Source organism: Nanorana parkeri, unplaced genomic scaffold (assembly GCF_000935625.1).
Source record: "Nanorana parkeri isolate BGI_ZX_2015 unplaced genomic scaffold, ASM93562v1 scaffold92, whole genome shotgun sequence".
In the NCBI taxonomy this organism is placed as follows: domain Eukaryota; kingdom Metazoa; phylum Chordata; class Amphibia; order Anura; family Dicroglossidae; genus Nanorana; species Nanorana parkeri.
The window spans coordinates 2,091,615-2,107,481 of NW_017306360.1; the positions used below are offsets into that span (position 1 = coordinate 2,091,615).

Below are 15,867 nucleotides of genomic sequence, written 5' to 3' on the forward strand. Positions count from 1 at the left end.
CCCAAATGTATTGGCCGTTCTACTTTACCTCAAAGTTGAATTGGATTCCTTAGTTACTGGTCTGGAGCTCTTGTTTTAATTTTTGCATTTTGGGCTTTCAGTTTGGATCCTCCAGGCAGAGGCCCCCTGTTTTATCAGAGTAGGAATACCAGAGCCAGTGAGCTCCATAGAATTGACGGGCTACCCTCAAATAAAAGACTCGATAATAGAAGATCTAGCGCCTCCTACACACATTTGCTGGACTTTACATAGCTTCTAAGGCAGCCCTTTTCATCCAGGGTTCCTATAGAGGTGGCCAGGGGGTCTTTGAGCAATGAGCAGTGGTGGACCGATCTCATTGGTGCCTGCATCGTTCCAGTATTATACAATAGTAAATACCAGTCTAAAGGGGTGCTTCTCCCACTGACTACCAGTCTAAGGAGGTCCTTCCACTACTGATTAACAGTCTGAGGGGGTCCTTCTCCTATTGACAAGCAGTCTGAAGGGATCCTTCTACAACTGACTACCAGTCTAAGGGGGTCCTTCTCCCACTGGCAAGCAGTCTGAGGGGATCCTTCTACAACTGACTACCAGTCTAAGGGGGTCCTTCTCCCACTGACAGGCAGTATGAGGGGATCCTTCTACAACTGACTATCAGTCTAAGGTGGTCCTTCTCCCACTGACAAGCAGTATGAGGGGATCCTTCTACAACTGACTATCAGTCTAAGGTGGTCCTTCTCCCACTGACAAGCAGTCAGAGGGGATCCTTCTACAACTGACTACCATTTTAAGGTGGTCCTTCTCCCACTGACAGTCAGTTGTAGAAGGATCCCCTCATACTGCTTATCAGTCTAAGGGGGTCCTTCTCCCACTGACAAGCAGTATGAGGGGATACTTCTCCAACTGATTACCAGTCTAGGGGGGTCCTTCTCCCAGTGACAAGCAGTATGGGGGGGGCTCCTTCAGTCATTTATGCATTAAAATAGTTATAACTAACTGAGCATGTTTATGTACCATAAGTTGTAGATTTAGCAGGGGTTCCCAGAGACCCGAAAATTGTATCATGGGTTCCTCTTTGGTAAAAGGTTGAAAAAGGTTGTTCTAAGGGTTTTGGCACAAGAACAACTGTGTGGTGGTGATATTTAGCAGAACATTTTTTTAAAAAGAGAACTATGGCCCAACCTTTCTAGCCCCTAGTTCTCTTCAGTGTCACAGGAGGACATATAGTAATGTCCTCCTTTGACCCAAAACTCAGCAAATAGCAGACTATTGCCCCCTTTATGCTGACAGTGCAGAGCCGCGCTGTGGCTGGGAAAGATCTCAACAATATTGTTGGGATCCACCCCACTTCCTGATTGACAGCTGGATCTGCCTCTCGCCCCTCCTCGTCTGTCCCTCCAGTCAGCGCTGGAGGAATAGAGAGAGAGAGGGAAGGGTAGAAATCCCTGCGGGGAGTGGTGGCTGACAGTCACAGCTCTCTGCATGGAGAAGATCAAGAACTGAACAATCAGCGGTATGTGACCGCTCAGTTTCCAATCAATAGAGCCGTTGTGTGACAGATGCATTGTCTCATGTCGGCTGTAATTATGGGGATGAGTGTATTTCACTCTCCCCATAATTCTCCTTTACGTAACTGTGTTGCTATGAAAAAGCAAAAATTGTCATCAATGGCAGGTTTGTGTTGCAGTGATTCTGGTATTTTTAGCTGTTAGGGAATTGACTTTAGGGATTTGAAGCCAGAGAATCCCCAGCTTCAGTAGCTACTCATGTTATCTGATGTTCTTGCTCATGACCATAGCACCATCAGCAATCTGTAGCTGTACAGACAAGTATGGAAGCGATCTAAAGCAGCAACTCTATAGCCAGAAAGGTCCCAGAGATATTTGTAGCTTCTACAAATATCTGCTACAAAGTTGTTGGTCTCCCATGGCCCTTGGCATGCCCAACTATATCATAATTTCAAGATTTGATAGATGTTTTGGAAAGTTTTCGGTAAATAGGACACCAACTGAACATGAGTGTGAAGACTTTTTATGGCAGCTACTACAGCTGGCCATAGAAACTGAAGGTTGGTTGTAAAAATGTATCTGTGGTTCCTTTGGTCTAGCTTCAGATATGAACATGAATGGATGGGTCATCTAGACTTTCGTGTTTATACTGTAGAGTAGGAGGTAAGACATCTGGCTAGCAAATGCCATTGGATTAGGCCCAGGCGTTATGTACCCCAATATCTCTTGTTGGCAGTCTGTTTTTTTTCTCTAAAGCCTGAAGTTTGGATTTAGGTTGACACCATTTATTGGCAAGCTCAAAAGATTGTAGAGCATGTTTTCAAAACAGCCAAATGAATGGACCCTACATCCCAACTTCTACTTTCCTCAAGGCTAACACCGTACAGCACTCTACTGCCCCTTCCAGAACCTAAAATCACAGAGAAAGTTTTCTTCACAGAATTATATCAAAGCAAAGAACTACCCCAATTCCACCAACGTGGAGGTAGAAAACGATGGTTCCGAGTCTGCCGTGTTTAAGCAGCTCTTCCAGAAGTGGCCCACAAAGGACGAGACCACTGGCCTGGGGAAGACACATACTGTTGGTGCAGTAGGTAAGTGAGACATAAATTTATTGCGAACTCACTGTACACTATATTACCAAAAGTATGGGGACCCTCCCACTCCAAATCATTGGATTCAGGTGTTCTGTGAAATTCCTTGCTACTAAATATTCTGTGGTCACCTGTTACTGGTATTATAACAAAGTGAAAGCAACCGGGAACAACAGCAACTCAGTGGTAGGCCACATAAAATGACAGAGCAGGGTCAGCGCATGCTGAAGCGCACAGTGCGCAGAAGTCGCCAACTGTCTGCATAGCTACAGACCTCCAATCTTCGTGTGGCCTTCAGATTGGCACAACAACAGTGCGTAGAGAGCTTCATGGAATGGGTTTCCATGGCCGAGCAGCTGCATCCAAGCCTTACATCACCAAGTGCAATGCAAAGCGTGGGATGCCGTGGTGTAAAGCACGCCGCCACTGGACTCTAGAGAAGTGGAGACGTGTTCTCTGGAGTGACCAATCACGCTTCTCTGTCTGCCAATCCGATGGACGTGTCTGGGTTTGGCGGTTGCCAGGAGAACGGTACTTGCCTGACTGCATTGTGCCAAGTGTAAAGTTTGGCAGAGGAGAGGATTAGGCTGTGGGGTTGTTTTTCAGGGGTTTGGCTTGGCCCCTTAGTTTCGGTGAAGGGAACTCTTAAGGCATCAGCATGCCAAGACATTTTGGACAATTTCATGCTCCCAACTTTGTGGGAAGAGTTTGGGGACGGCCCCTTCCTGTTCCGAAATGACTGCGCACCAGTGCACAAAGCAAGGTCCATAAAGACATGGATGGGGGAGTTTGGGTTGGAGGAACTTGACTGTCCTGCACAGAGTCCTGACCTCAACCCGATAGAACACCTTTGGGATGAATTAGAGCGGAGACTGCGAGCCCGGCCTTCTCCTCCAACATCAGTACCTGATCTCACAAATGGTCCAACATTCCCATAGACACACTCCTAAACCTTGTGGACGCCTTCCCAGAAGAGTTGAAGCTGTTATAGCGGCAAAGGGCGGAGCCAACTCAATACTGAACCCTACGGACTAAGACTGGGATGCCATTAAAGTTCATGTGCGTGTAAAGGCGTCCCAATACTTTTGGTAATATAGTGTATTTCTGTAGGGGGTGCCATTGGCTAGAGGTGAGAGCAAATCATGATGAGATTTTCCCAGGCATCACTGGCTGCTTGGTATAAGAGAACTGGCACCTCAGCAGGAGAGGCTTTCATCCCAGCTGCATTCGCTGTGGCAACGTGCCCAAGACGGCTGCCTCTTCTACCTCTGCCTTGGCATGCCCCTTGCTGTAAGTGTATGTGACTTTCATTATAATTCATTTACTGGATTTTAAAAACAACTCTGGCACTTTCATCACCACACACTGGAAACAAAAGCCAAACAGACATTTAGAAATGGTTACTAAGAATAATTCCCATGCTTTTTAGTTTGCTTGGCACGGCTCTGTGTCTGCATACAGTATTACAATACAATGACCCAGCGCTGGCAATATATTACTGATAACGCCCATTTTAAACTCTATATTCATTTAGCCAAAGTGGAACAAGTGAAGTTTGATGCCACGCTCATGCACGCCAAACCAGAGGTAGCCGCGCATCACAAGATGGTCGATGACGGATCGGGAGAGGCGGAGGTGAGAATATATTTTCATATATCTGTGAGTGAGTATCAGATGCTGTTCCCCGCTTGAAGAATTAAAGAGGAATGTCAACTTTGTCTTAAAAATGACAGCAAAGGCATTATTAGAAATGTTTAGTAATGGCAATCTTTTTTTTTTTTTGCATAACTTATTCTTTTCCTCCCCATTCTTCTCATGGGGGCCATTTTCACTTAGGGCAGATTATTCCATCTGCCTTTACATCCAGGTTGGCCTCCTGGAACATGTACACATCATCTGAAGGGGGGGATGCCCTTCCCACAAGCTCTCAAGGGATTTTGCAGTTTTTGCAGATGAGATGTCTCAGGAAGGCGCTGGTGATGTAACCAGGACTACATCACCAGTGCCTCACTTGACCAGGAAGAGGAAAAACAGTCTACTGCCACCCACCTCTAATGCGTTTCACCCATTGGGCTTACTCATTACTCTATGAGTAAGCCCAAATGGATGAAATGGATTAGAGGAGGGTGATAGTAGAAGCAGAGAAGCTATGTGATTGTACACTGCAGGAGGAATAAAATGCTTTCAGTGAAGAGCAGCGATGTGCAATCATTTTGTTTGAAGCACATTTCAGAATCAAGGACGAGCTTGTGATCAGCCCCCCTCTGAGCTCCCAGGTGGAGACTAATGGAGGATGTGAGCGGTGATCTACATGCCTAAGGCCAAATGTAGATAAATGTAAAATGATTACATGTCAGTGGAGAAAACTGCATGTAAATCCAGGGAAAGGTCAACTTTAGGAATGTGTTGTGCATAGTAACCAATCAGATGGTTGCTCTCATTTTTCAACTTGTAGTAAAAATTCAACAGCTGCAATCAGACTGATGAAGGACACTTAGGCCCCGTTCACATTGAGCGATTCGCAAATCGCGCGTTTGTCGCGCAAATGCTTGCATCAAAAACCATTGAATCGCGGCAAAATCCGCTCCAAAAAGGGTCCTGCTTTAGCGACACACGACCCGCGACAGCAGGACCCTTTGCCCCATTGCAAAGCATTGAAGAGCGATATCGCGCGGTAAATAGCCGCGATATCACGGGAATTACCGCGCGATAAATCGCTCAATGTGAACGGGGCCTTAGGCCCCATTCACACTGAGCGATTTTTGCAGCGATATCGCTCATATTTCCACGCGATATCACTCTATGTAGCTTCTCCAATCCATTTCAATGGAGCTGTTCACATCTCGTCGCTCAATATGGCTTGTAGCTCGTCGCTGGTAGCTTGTCGCTCCTACATGACCCTTTTTTCGAGCAATTTCGAGCGATTTTGCTCCTGATTGCATACAGCCCAATAGGAAAAAGTTGCGCGATGTCATCTCAAAATCACGCGATTTTCATGTCGCTCAGTGTGAATGGGGCCTTACATGTGATGCTGCACTGAGAGCCATGACCCGTTGTCTCTGCAATGCTCCCGCGCATGCAGAAGTCTTTGCTTTGTCCTTGCGCTGATATTCTGTTTCCTGTCCCCGCAGGTCTGGAGAATTGAAAACATGGAACTGGCACCAGTAGAGAAACAGTGGCTGGGACATTTCTACGGCGGAGACTGTTACCTCATTCTGTACAAGTACCTTGTTAATAACAAGTACCATTACATCCTCTACATCTGGCAGGTAAGACCAGTAAGGGCCCACAGTTGATGGCTGACATGAATAATGTTCAGGATTAGAGATGAGGTGGGTCATGGCTCTCACAATCAGTGGCGGGGGCATTCCCAGGGCCGGATTTCCCACAAGGCCAACCAAGGCCCGGCCTGGGGGCAGCAGGGAGTAGAGGGGCAGCAGGGGTGTGGAATTCCTATCTCCCGATGCCCGGGACATGCAGTTCTGTGCGCCGGATCAGGCAACCTGGGTTCACACCAAGCCCCGGCTCATCATATGTCAGTCATAAATTAAAAGCATAGTTCACTCTAAGCAATACATTTTCCCAATGGGACATACAAATTTGACTTTTTAACCATTCCCTATTATATCCAAAACTTAGAAAAACAAAAAGCTGACCTTTAGGCTGCCTATCGGGGTCTTTCAGCTAGGTGGCCCAAGTCCAACTGAAGGAGCACACATGGCCGACTTAGCAATGTCAGCCTGCAGCAGTTTCTCAAAAAACTATTTGCTTAAGGGAGGGATGTCCAAACTGCGGCCCTCCAGCTGTGGTGGAACTACGAATACCATGAGGCTTGCAAGATTCTCACAGCCACAGACATTACTCTCGGAGAGAGATGCTTCATGGGATTGGTAGTTTCACCACAACTGAAGGGCCGGAGTTTGGATATCCCTGGCTTAAGGTGTCTCCATCACGAGACAAACATGGCGGCTACCATTGCTGATCTTCTTCTGAAAACGCTAGAGGCCCGGCTGTTACTTTAGTATGTTTCAGTCACAGTTCCAGAACAAGCATCAGAAAAGGTGTATCTCTATACTTGTTCCGGACCAGCGTCAGAATGGCAGGAACTAGCGTTCTCCAAAGAGAGTTGAGTTATGGTGGTCTCCGTTAACCTCCCATGACAGTGTCTATGTAGGAAAACTGTATACAGGAATAATGCTAAAAATACCAAAAAAAACATTTTAGGCTTTACATACATTTTAAGCTCACAAGACTGTTAGATTTATTTTTTTACTGTTTTATCCCTAACAGTAAAAATTCTAATTCGCCCACTCTGTCCTGTTTGGTACGCTGGGAGGTACACTCACCCACCATGTTTATACATGCCTCCCACAGGGTCGCCATGCCAGTGCCGATGAAATTGCTGCGTCAGCCTATCAGGCTGTGGCCGTGGATCAGCAATATAATGGGGAGCCTGTTCAAGTACGTGTAAGCATGGGCAAGGAACCCCCGCACCTCATGGCTATATTTAAAGGGAAGATGGTGGTGTACGAGGTAAGATACATTCGGTTCAATGATGTGATGTGAAACTGTTTCGGGTGCTCACAACGGTCGTCTTTTATTTATATGTTAGAGGACGTAGAACAATAATGGATTAAATGGCAGTATCAGCAGGTAATCAAGCTATGTTACACAGGGAACTCTGTGCTAATGCTACTAGCAGACTGCAATATATGTTTCCTTTGCCTATAGTATAACTTTAAACAATATGTAAACTGTTTACTTAGCCGCTTGCCTGGAGTGCAATTAATAGAGGATGAAAAAAGTATCTTTTCTCACTCAGGGTGGTACCTCCCGTGCAGACAGCGATGAGACTCCCCCTGAGATCCGGCTGTTTCATGTGCACGGAACCAATGAATACAACACCAAGGCTTTTGAAGTTCAGGTGCGGGCCTCATCCCTCAACTCTAATGATGTGTTTGTGCTGAAGACAAAGGGAGCCTGCTATATCTGGTGTGGAAAGGTAAGGAAACCAACCTGGGAACCTGAGCTGGCTGGATCCTCATGTTCCTGGTAGGGCCACTCTTGCCAGATAGGTCAAACGTAGAGACCAGGCTAAAAGATATCTTGTAACCCCCAACAGGCATTCACATGGGGTGTGCCAGACACACCCTTATCACCCCAAGCGTAGGGTTGCCACCTGTCTGGGATTCACCCAGACAGTACGGGTTTTAGGTCTGCTGAAACCTGGACACAAGATGTCATGGTGTCAGGCGGGCAGGGGCACCCACGGGGTCCTGGTGTACCAACTTGACGGGACACTGGAACTGAAACACAGGGTGCAGATAAGTCTCGAAGGGCACACTCTCCTGACTGTTTCTCTTCTTTCTCTCCCCTGGCTGTCTCTCTCTCCCCTGGCTGTCTCACATCACTCACTTCTGGCGGTCTCTCCTGGCTCTTTCTCCTATCTGTCTCACCTGGCTGGTTCTACTTACTCTTCCCCGTGGCTGTCTCTCCTCTCTCGCTCCTGGCTGTCTCTCCTTGCTCTCTCTCCTATCTGCTCTCATCTCTCTCTCCCCCGGCTGGTTCTCCTCACTCTCCCCTGGCTGTCTCTTATCTCTCTCCTAGGTGTCTTTTTCTCTCACCCCTGGCTGCCTCTCCTCTTTTTCTCACCCGTCTCTCTCTCTCCCATGGGCTTCCACTACCTGGTGCCAAGGAGCAGAGAAATATCCTATGTCCTCAGCTCCATCTAGTGGTGGGAATGCTGTGAGAATGTCATTTGCGCAATGTGTTGCTGGGCAGAAGATGTATAAAGTCGGGCCCATAGAGCCAGGGAAGTGAACTCTTCTTTTCCCCTCCCCGCTATGTTTAGACCTTAGTTTTGGCTTCAATTAGAGTGAAAGCCTGAAACCGTGCTGTGACTGTACCTCCCGTGTTCTATAAATCCAGTGACATGAATGCACCCTGTACAATGTTGCTTCGCAATACACAGATTTTATACACATAGAGAGGAATTTATCAAAACTGGAGCCCATGGCAACCAATCAGCTTCTCTCTATAGTTTTGTTCAGTTAAGCTTTGAAAATGAGAGAGAAGCTGATTGGTTACTATGGGCAACCGCTCCAGATTCTGTCTGCTCTGGTTTTGATAAATGCCCCTCACAGCATAAAAAGATTTAAAACAAAAATTGAAAAAAATAAAAGTGACCCAAATGCTGACCAATGAAACCATGTTACAGACACTGCAAGGTGGAAATGTTCCACATCTGTGGTTGATGTCCTTTCCGACTCTAGCTCAGGGACTTGTATGCAGGGCCGGTGCTGCCAATAGGCAAACTAAGCAGTCGCTTAGGGCGCAGCCTCGAACACTCACCACCCCCCCTCTACCCTCCCGGTCTATTTAAAAAAATGGAAAGCCAATAGCAGTCTGGCTATTGTACCCGCCCACTGAGTAGAGGAACAGAACTGAGAGACAACTTTCTCTCTCAGGTCTGCCCATCTGCTCAGTGGGGGGTTTCAATAGCCAGTCTGCTATTGGCTATTTCAAATTCAAATGGCCAATAGCAGTCTGGCTATTGCTTACATTCACCTGTCACCAGCAGAAGATAGCAGGCAGGAGAATGGGGCTGCGTGCGCACTTGGGGGGGGCTGGGGTTTGGTTGGGGGTTGCACCGCAGGAGGGGGGCTGGGGGGTGCAGGTAGCTGGTCTTGCCTAGGGCGCAAAATAGTCTAGCACCGGCCCTGCTTGTATGGCTGGAAGAACTAAAATAAAATGTACGTTTTGTCTCACGCAGGGCTGCAGCGGTGATGAGAGAGCCATGGCCAAGACTGTGGCTGACCTGATCTCCAGGGGTGAGAAAGTGGTTGTGGCTGAAGGCCAGGAACCGTCTGAGTTCTGGTTGGCTTTGGGAGGCAAATCTCAGTATGCTAACAACAGGAGGTAAATATCTGACCCCCCCCCAATGCTAGTGTGACTGGAAAACACAAAAAAACATATTCTAGACAGATTATTGTGACGATTCAGGGATCTCCAGTACCAGATACGAAGTAAGAATCATGAGGCGCTTAGGAGAACTTGAGATCATAACATAGCAGTCATAAATGAACCGGGGGTGCTTTAAGAACTCTTCCAGTTGCTCTTAGAGAAATGAATTTTACCTTTTCTTCCATGCATGAATAAACCAAATCTACAGACATCAGAAGGATCCTTTCTTAGATATCATATTTCTATAAATGATACGCATGGCATCCTACAAGAAGCAAAGACGAGAAGACCATGCTATAGAGTTCAGCAAAAGTTCCCCATCATCCTCAGTCATGGTACTCATCACATGTCAGCCTTAGAATACAAAAACTTGGAAACCATAGGATATCCAATTCATGAAACAAATACAGTAAACTCCCAGTTATCCAGTACCCATGGGGGTTGGTCGATGCCGGATAACTGTAGTTTCTGGTTGCTTGGGAGTTACTATTAAAGAGAACTATGAGGTGAGTGATTTCCACTCACCTCATAGTTCTAGCCGACCTGTGACAATGAGACTGTCACAGGTCTGCTCAGTAGATCGGGAGGTGAGCGAACACATACCGGCGTTCGCTCACCTCTCGATCCTGTCACGGCTCTCTGCCGTGACAGGGGAGGGGCTGGATTCCCCCCCTCCCCGCTCCGATCCGCCAGCGCTGACTGCCGGAACGAACAGGGGAGGGGGCGGGTACAGCTGGCTCTGCCTCTAGATAGGCAGAGCCAGCTGTCAGTCACGCCGCTGGGCGGATCCCGGCACAATTGTCGGGATCCGCTTCAGCTGCGGCGTCTCAGTATACAGCTCGCGGTATACTGAGCCTAGGGTGACGGGAGGACGCTAGTTTGTGTATTCCCGTTACCCTAAGGAGAACTATGGGGAAAAGACTTAACCCCATAGTTCTCCTTTAACTGTCAAGCAACAACCCCACCCCACCCCTTCACTCCTGCCCCATTCATCTGCTGGCTAGATTCTGCTATGGGCTATTTAAAATTGCCATATCCAATAGCAGGCTGGCTATTGCACATGCAAAATTAATTTGGTTGCTAACAAAAAGTTTTGTGTGCACATGTCTATCAAGCAACTGGCAAAAAATAAAATGAGGACATATGTCCTCCTTTTTTTTTTTCTGGTTGCTTAAGAGTTCTGGTTGCTTGAATGCCAGATAATGGTGAGTTCACTGTACTCATATTTTGGTAGAAACCCCATAGACCACGGCGTCTCCATACAATGGCACAAAGATTACAGCTCTGGGTTTTACCATGTTCAGCTCTAAATACAAAAACAATATCTGGTCTGTTTCAAGATGCAGAAATAGTACGTTCAGCTCCAAACAGAGATAGCAGGAGACCCAAGGCCATGCAATCACCAGATTGAGATGCCAACTATTGATCACTAGGGATGCACAGAAACTTTTCGAGTACCAGTGCAGATACTTGGCATTTTCATGAGAACTACCAGGGTTGCAGCGGTTGCAGCTGGGACCGGGCTCTGGCGCTCCACCACTGTCCTGAAATCATAAGTCTGTATTGTTTTAGAAAAACTGTAACTTGACACTAAACAAAAATGTATCAGTACTCGTACCTGAAAGTACTCGGCAAGTACCAGTACTCGTACCAAAACTGGTATCTGTGCATCACTTTATTTATATTTATAAAAACAAAAGCGTACATTAAAACAGAGATGTAGAAATCCCGAGAGCTCCGTGTGCTCCTTACAAATGACAGCGGCCTCCTAACTTTAGAATTTTTCTCTAGTGTAGTCTTGGAGCTCAAAAGTATCGGTACATGTACTCGTACTTGTACCGAGTACTGTACTTGGTATCTGTGCTACCCTATTGATCACCATAGCAGACTCAACGTAGACTGAAAGGCTTGGATTCCATTGATCAGTGCAGTTCTGATACTATGCATAATTATAATTCTCCTCATCACAGAGTCCTTGAGACTTGGGGGTTAGACAGCTCTGCCATTTATTATCTCCGGTTAGAGTCAATAACTGGTGATCATAGAATACTGAATCCTTGGAGAAACACTTGGAGATCAAATAGGCCTTTGATCAAAGTGTCCAAAAAAGAAGGAACCGTATTGGCCAACACCAAACTAGCAGATTCAACGTGTGATTGCAAGCGAGACATAACATTGAAGATTTAAATTGGGCCGGTCGCTGTTGAAAGACACAGTTCATTTTTTCGCTCAAGATACAATCTTGATGTCCTAGTTTCTCTAATTCATGATTAAAAAATGTCCCACCACAACATATGGACAGTAGTAGTCCCTGTCCCACTGCACTCCAGACTGGAATCCCAACTCAACCTAACCACTGAACCATCACATTCTGAAACAATTCCTCCCCACACAGCTACCTCCTCATGTATCACCGGCCCCTCCCTTTAGATTGTAAGCCCTCAGGGGCGGGGCCCTCCTTACCATCTTGTCTTGTATTGTATTGTGATTGTAATGTCTTCCTTATATTGTAAAGCGCTGCGCAAACTGTTGGCTCCATATAAATCCTGTATAATAATAATAATGTAATAAGATGGGTGCTGGCATGACCTGCGGATGGCGTCGCGTAAAACTAAATATAGTAAAGAAGTCACCTGCACTTCAAGGTCCACTATGTAGAACATCTTTAATAAAGACACTAAACAATCATGGTGACACCAGTGAACAACATTTCGGATCCGTTAGTGGCCCCTTCATTCGGCGTCACAGTGTTTGCATGACGAAGAAACCACTAACAGTTCCAAAACGTTGTTGACTGGTGTCACCATAATTGTTTAGCGTCCTTATTAAAGGTGCTCCACATAGTGGACCTTGGCGTGCAGGTGACTTCTTTCGACTTCAAACTTTAGAACATTCAAAAGGTTCAAACTCGAACTCAATGCAAGTCTATGGGGGGTAGAACTTTCAAAAACAATTATCCCCTTTCAGAGGGCTTATATGCAAGTCATTGGCCATAAAAGGTGTGGTCAGGTGCAAGGCTTTAGCCAATCAGGGCTCACAAGACACAGTGCCTTGTGTGGGGGTGCTCGGCGGCGAACAGCCCGCCGAACACTGACAGTTCGTGTGGTCGCCAAACATACGAACTGCCGACGTTCGACTCAAACATCAAGCCCAACCTTACTCTGTAGACCAGTGGTTCTCAACCTGTGGGTCGCGACCCAAAAGTGGGTCGCAACCCATAGTTGAGGCGGTCCCCACGTGCCTTGTGCTGCTCTAAGTAAGAGTTTCCTCAGCCTCCTCCTAGCACAGCAGTGTCAGTACTCCTAGATGGCGCTGCAGCAGCAGCGGCCAGAGAGGATCAGAGAAAGGGGAGCGGGCAGTAGTGAGGGGAGGTGAGTGCTTGATCACCACAGAGCCCGCACTGGATGCCACCAGAGAGTCCCACTAGCCACCTGAGAGCCCGCATAGCCTCCCAAGAGCCCACACAGATACTAGTATTGGTGCATCCCTACATTTTACGGTTGGGGGGTCACCACAACTTGGCAATGTTACCAAGGGGTCCAGGCCCTAGAGAGGTTGAGAACCACTGCTGTAGATGGGCAGATACACTTTATAAAGAGCTGTATCATCGTCGCTTAGTGCTGCAGGAAGCCAATGTTCATATTCTTCTGGATGCTGAATGCAAATTTATATGGAGATTGATGATAAACGAACATATAACCAGAGGAATACATTGTCAGAAGCTGCAACATTTTCTCTCTTTCTCCTTGAAGATTGCAGGAAGAAACTCTCGACATTGCCCCTCGTCTCTTTGAATGCTCCAACAAGACAGGAACCTTTATCGCAGATGAAGTTGCCAATTATAACCAAGACGATTTAATTCAAGATGACGTCTTCTTATTGGATGCCTGGGATCAGGTGAGAGGGGCGGGAACCTATGACTCCCATGAGCTGCCGTAGGTGATTCTATTAAACCCATAGCCACCAATGGTTTTCTAACGGCCGTAAGGTAACGGAGGGGGAGGAAACTTCTTATTGGTTGCCGTGGATTATAATCGCTGGTCCGTGCATCTACTAAGGTAGATCATTACCAAACCGCAGTGAGGTAAACGTTTCTGTAACGAACTTATAGAGTGAAAAGACTTTAGTAGGAACAAACATTCCCATCATCCTAGAAACAGAAACTCAAAAGAGGAAGTACAGATAACGTGAGTTTATATTTCTTTTACAGGGGAAACATAGTCAGGCAACAAATCACACTGGCCATACAATGGTAGATTTTCCTACGAACGCTCATCAGAACATCCCATAATGACATAAAGAAACTTGCCCCATGTCATTCGAAAATGTTGTTTGTTTTGGGAAAATGAATGGAGTTTCCTGAACGAAATCCACATGCACTGCTAGATTTTTGTTCGTTCAAAGAAAAAATTTCCATCCTGCTCTTTTGCTTTTTTTAGTGACTGCGATCGAAAACGATAGTCGATTTAGCCCCAATATTAGAAAATTGATAGAACGTTCCGAAAATGTTTTCCTAATAACATTCTACTGGTATATTGCCAGCTCAAAGGATGATTGTACTTGTAAAGACACTTTAGCTGTTTCAATATATTTAGGGACATCAAGCAAATATTCCCTCCAAGCTGCATTTTCCTTTCCCCCTGTTCTATCAAAGATGGTGACTGCGTTAGAAAGTGTGACCGGTGACGTGGTCACGCATTTTAACGTAATCCCGCCCAGTTTTCCGGCTGAAAAACGCTTTGGGTTACGTTAAAATGTGTGACCACGTGACCCGTCACACATTCCAACCCAGTCACAATCTTTGATAGAACCCCCCCCCCCTCAGAGAGCCTAGGTCAGCGTCTTGTCGATCGTTGTTAGATTTTCGTTTTTAACGTTTGGCTTCGAAAATGAAAGGAGTTTTTTCGAACGAAAACCACATTCTCTGTTAGAGTTTCCTTGAAATGATTTAGTCACTGTGATTGAAATCGATCATCGATTGCACCGCATCACTGAATAGAAAGTCGAATTAACAGTCTGAAACGGATTGTTCATTTGAAATTCTAACCGTGTATAGCCAGCTTAAAGGAGAACTATGGGGCTAGGACACAAACTAGCATCCTCCCGTCACCCTAGGCTAAGTATACCGCGCTGGCGGATCGGAGTGGGGAATCCAGCCCCTCCCCTGTCACGGCCGAGAGCCATGACAGGATTGAGAGGTGAGCGAACGCTGCTATGTGTTCACTCGCCTCCCGATCTACTGAGCCGACCTGTGACAGTCTCATTGTCACCGGGCGACTAGAACTATGAGGTGAGTGAAAAGCACTCACCTCATAGTTCTCCTTTAAGCTTGTCTGAATCCACTGTGTAACCGCAGACGAGGACTGAGAACAAGGAAGGCCTATGTACCACATAGATGATTCAATGTCTTTAATGCCAGCAGCCATTAATGAAGCTTTCTATGTTGCCTTCTGCTCATGTAATCACTGGAGAGGACAAACTGTTAGAAGCTGGCTGTACACGCTTAGCCAAGCCCTGCCTATCTTACATTAGATGCAGTTCCAGACAGCCTGCTATGGAAAGCTGAATGCACATCTAAAGGGATCCTTGTTGCTTTCCTTGCTCTCAGTCAAGACCTGGAGACGTCAGCTCCTTTCTCCAGGGGCTGCCATGTTCCCGGAATTCCGTTGATTACAGGTGTGCATGGATAAAAATCATGTATGGTTCCTCGCAGTGTATCAGGCAGCTCTGCTCCTTGTCTGCAGTTCAGTGCAGATGCTGACAAGTGGATGTAAACAATGCACTTATTCAGGACTGGCAGCTCTCCAAGCACTGTAGAAAGAATATATTTACATGTTTTAACCCTATAGCTATCTTTTAGGACAAAAGGTATTTGTGGGTCATTGCTTTCAACATCCTTAAGGTGGTTGTAATCATATCAGTGCACTTGTACTTGTTCAGTAGCTGTTGTAGCTTGTTCAGTAGCTTCTGTTAGAGTTTTATTGGATCCACTTGAAAACTTTTTTGCACAGAACGTTAATCATTTTTCCACTAAATATTTTTTCAATAATTTTCTTTTGAGAAATGAAGCACTATTAGGAATTGTTTTAAAATTGGTTGTTATCTGTACCCTCACCCAAGGACTATAGTTATCTTTATCACCACAGTGTGAACACATCATTTTAACCTAAATTTTTGGATATTCACTGTATATAATGGTTTATAAGATTATTTAATATTGTGTGATATTTATTTAAAATATTTATAATTTTCACTTTTATATATCCCGAAAGAGGGATTACATTTCACTTAGTATAGTGCTGCACACTCATTTTTTCACTTGT

The 15,867-nt window shown here is 46.0% G+C and overlaps 1 protein-coding gene across 2 annotated transcripts in view; it reads left to right on the forward strand.

Annotated features, from left to right (window-relative positions):
- Positions 1-15,867, forward strand: part of VIL1 (villin 1) — a 44,014-nt gene that overhangs the window by 23,273 nt on the left and 4,874 nt on the right. For both annotated transcript variants that reach the window (XM_018552589.1, XM_018552588.1), the window contains exons 10-16: positions 2,428-2,581; positions 4,116-4,216; positions 5,713-5,850; positions 6,956-7,114; positions 7,404-7,583; positions 9,354-9,499; positions 13,297-13,441. In XM_018552589.1, coding sequence (XP_018408091.1) covers positions 2,428-2,581; positions 4,116-4,216; positions 5,713-5,850; positions 6,956-7,114; positions 7,404-7,583; positions 9,354-9,499; positions 13,297-13,441 — 1,023 coding nt within the window. The remainder of the gene's footprint in view (positions 1-2,427; positions 2,582-4,115; positions 4,217-5,712; positions 5,851-6,955; positions 7,115-7,403; positions 7,584-9,353; positions 9,500-13,296; positions 13,442-15,867) is intronic.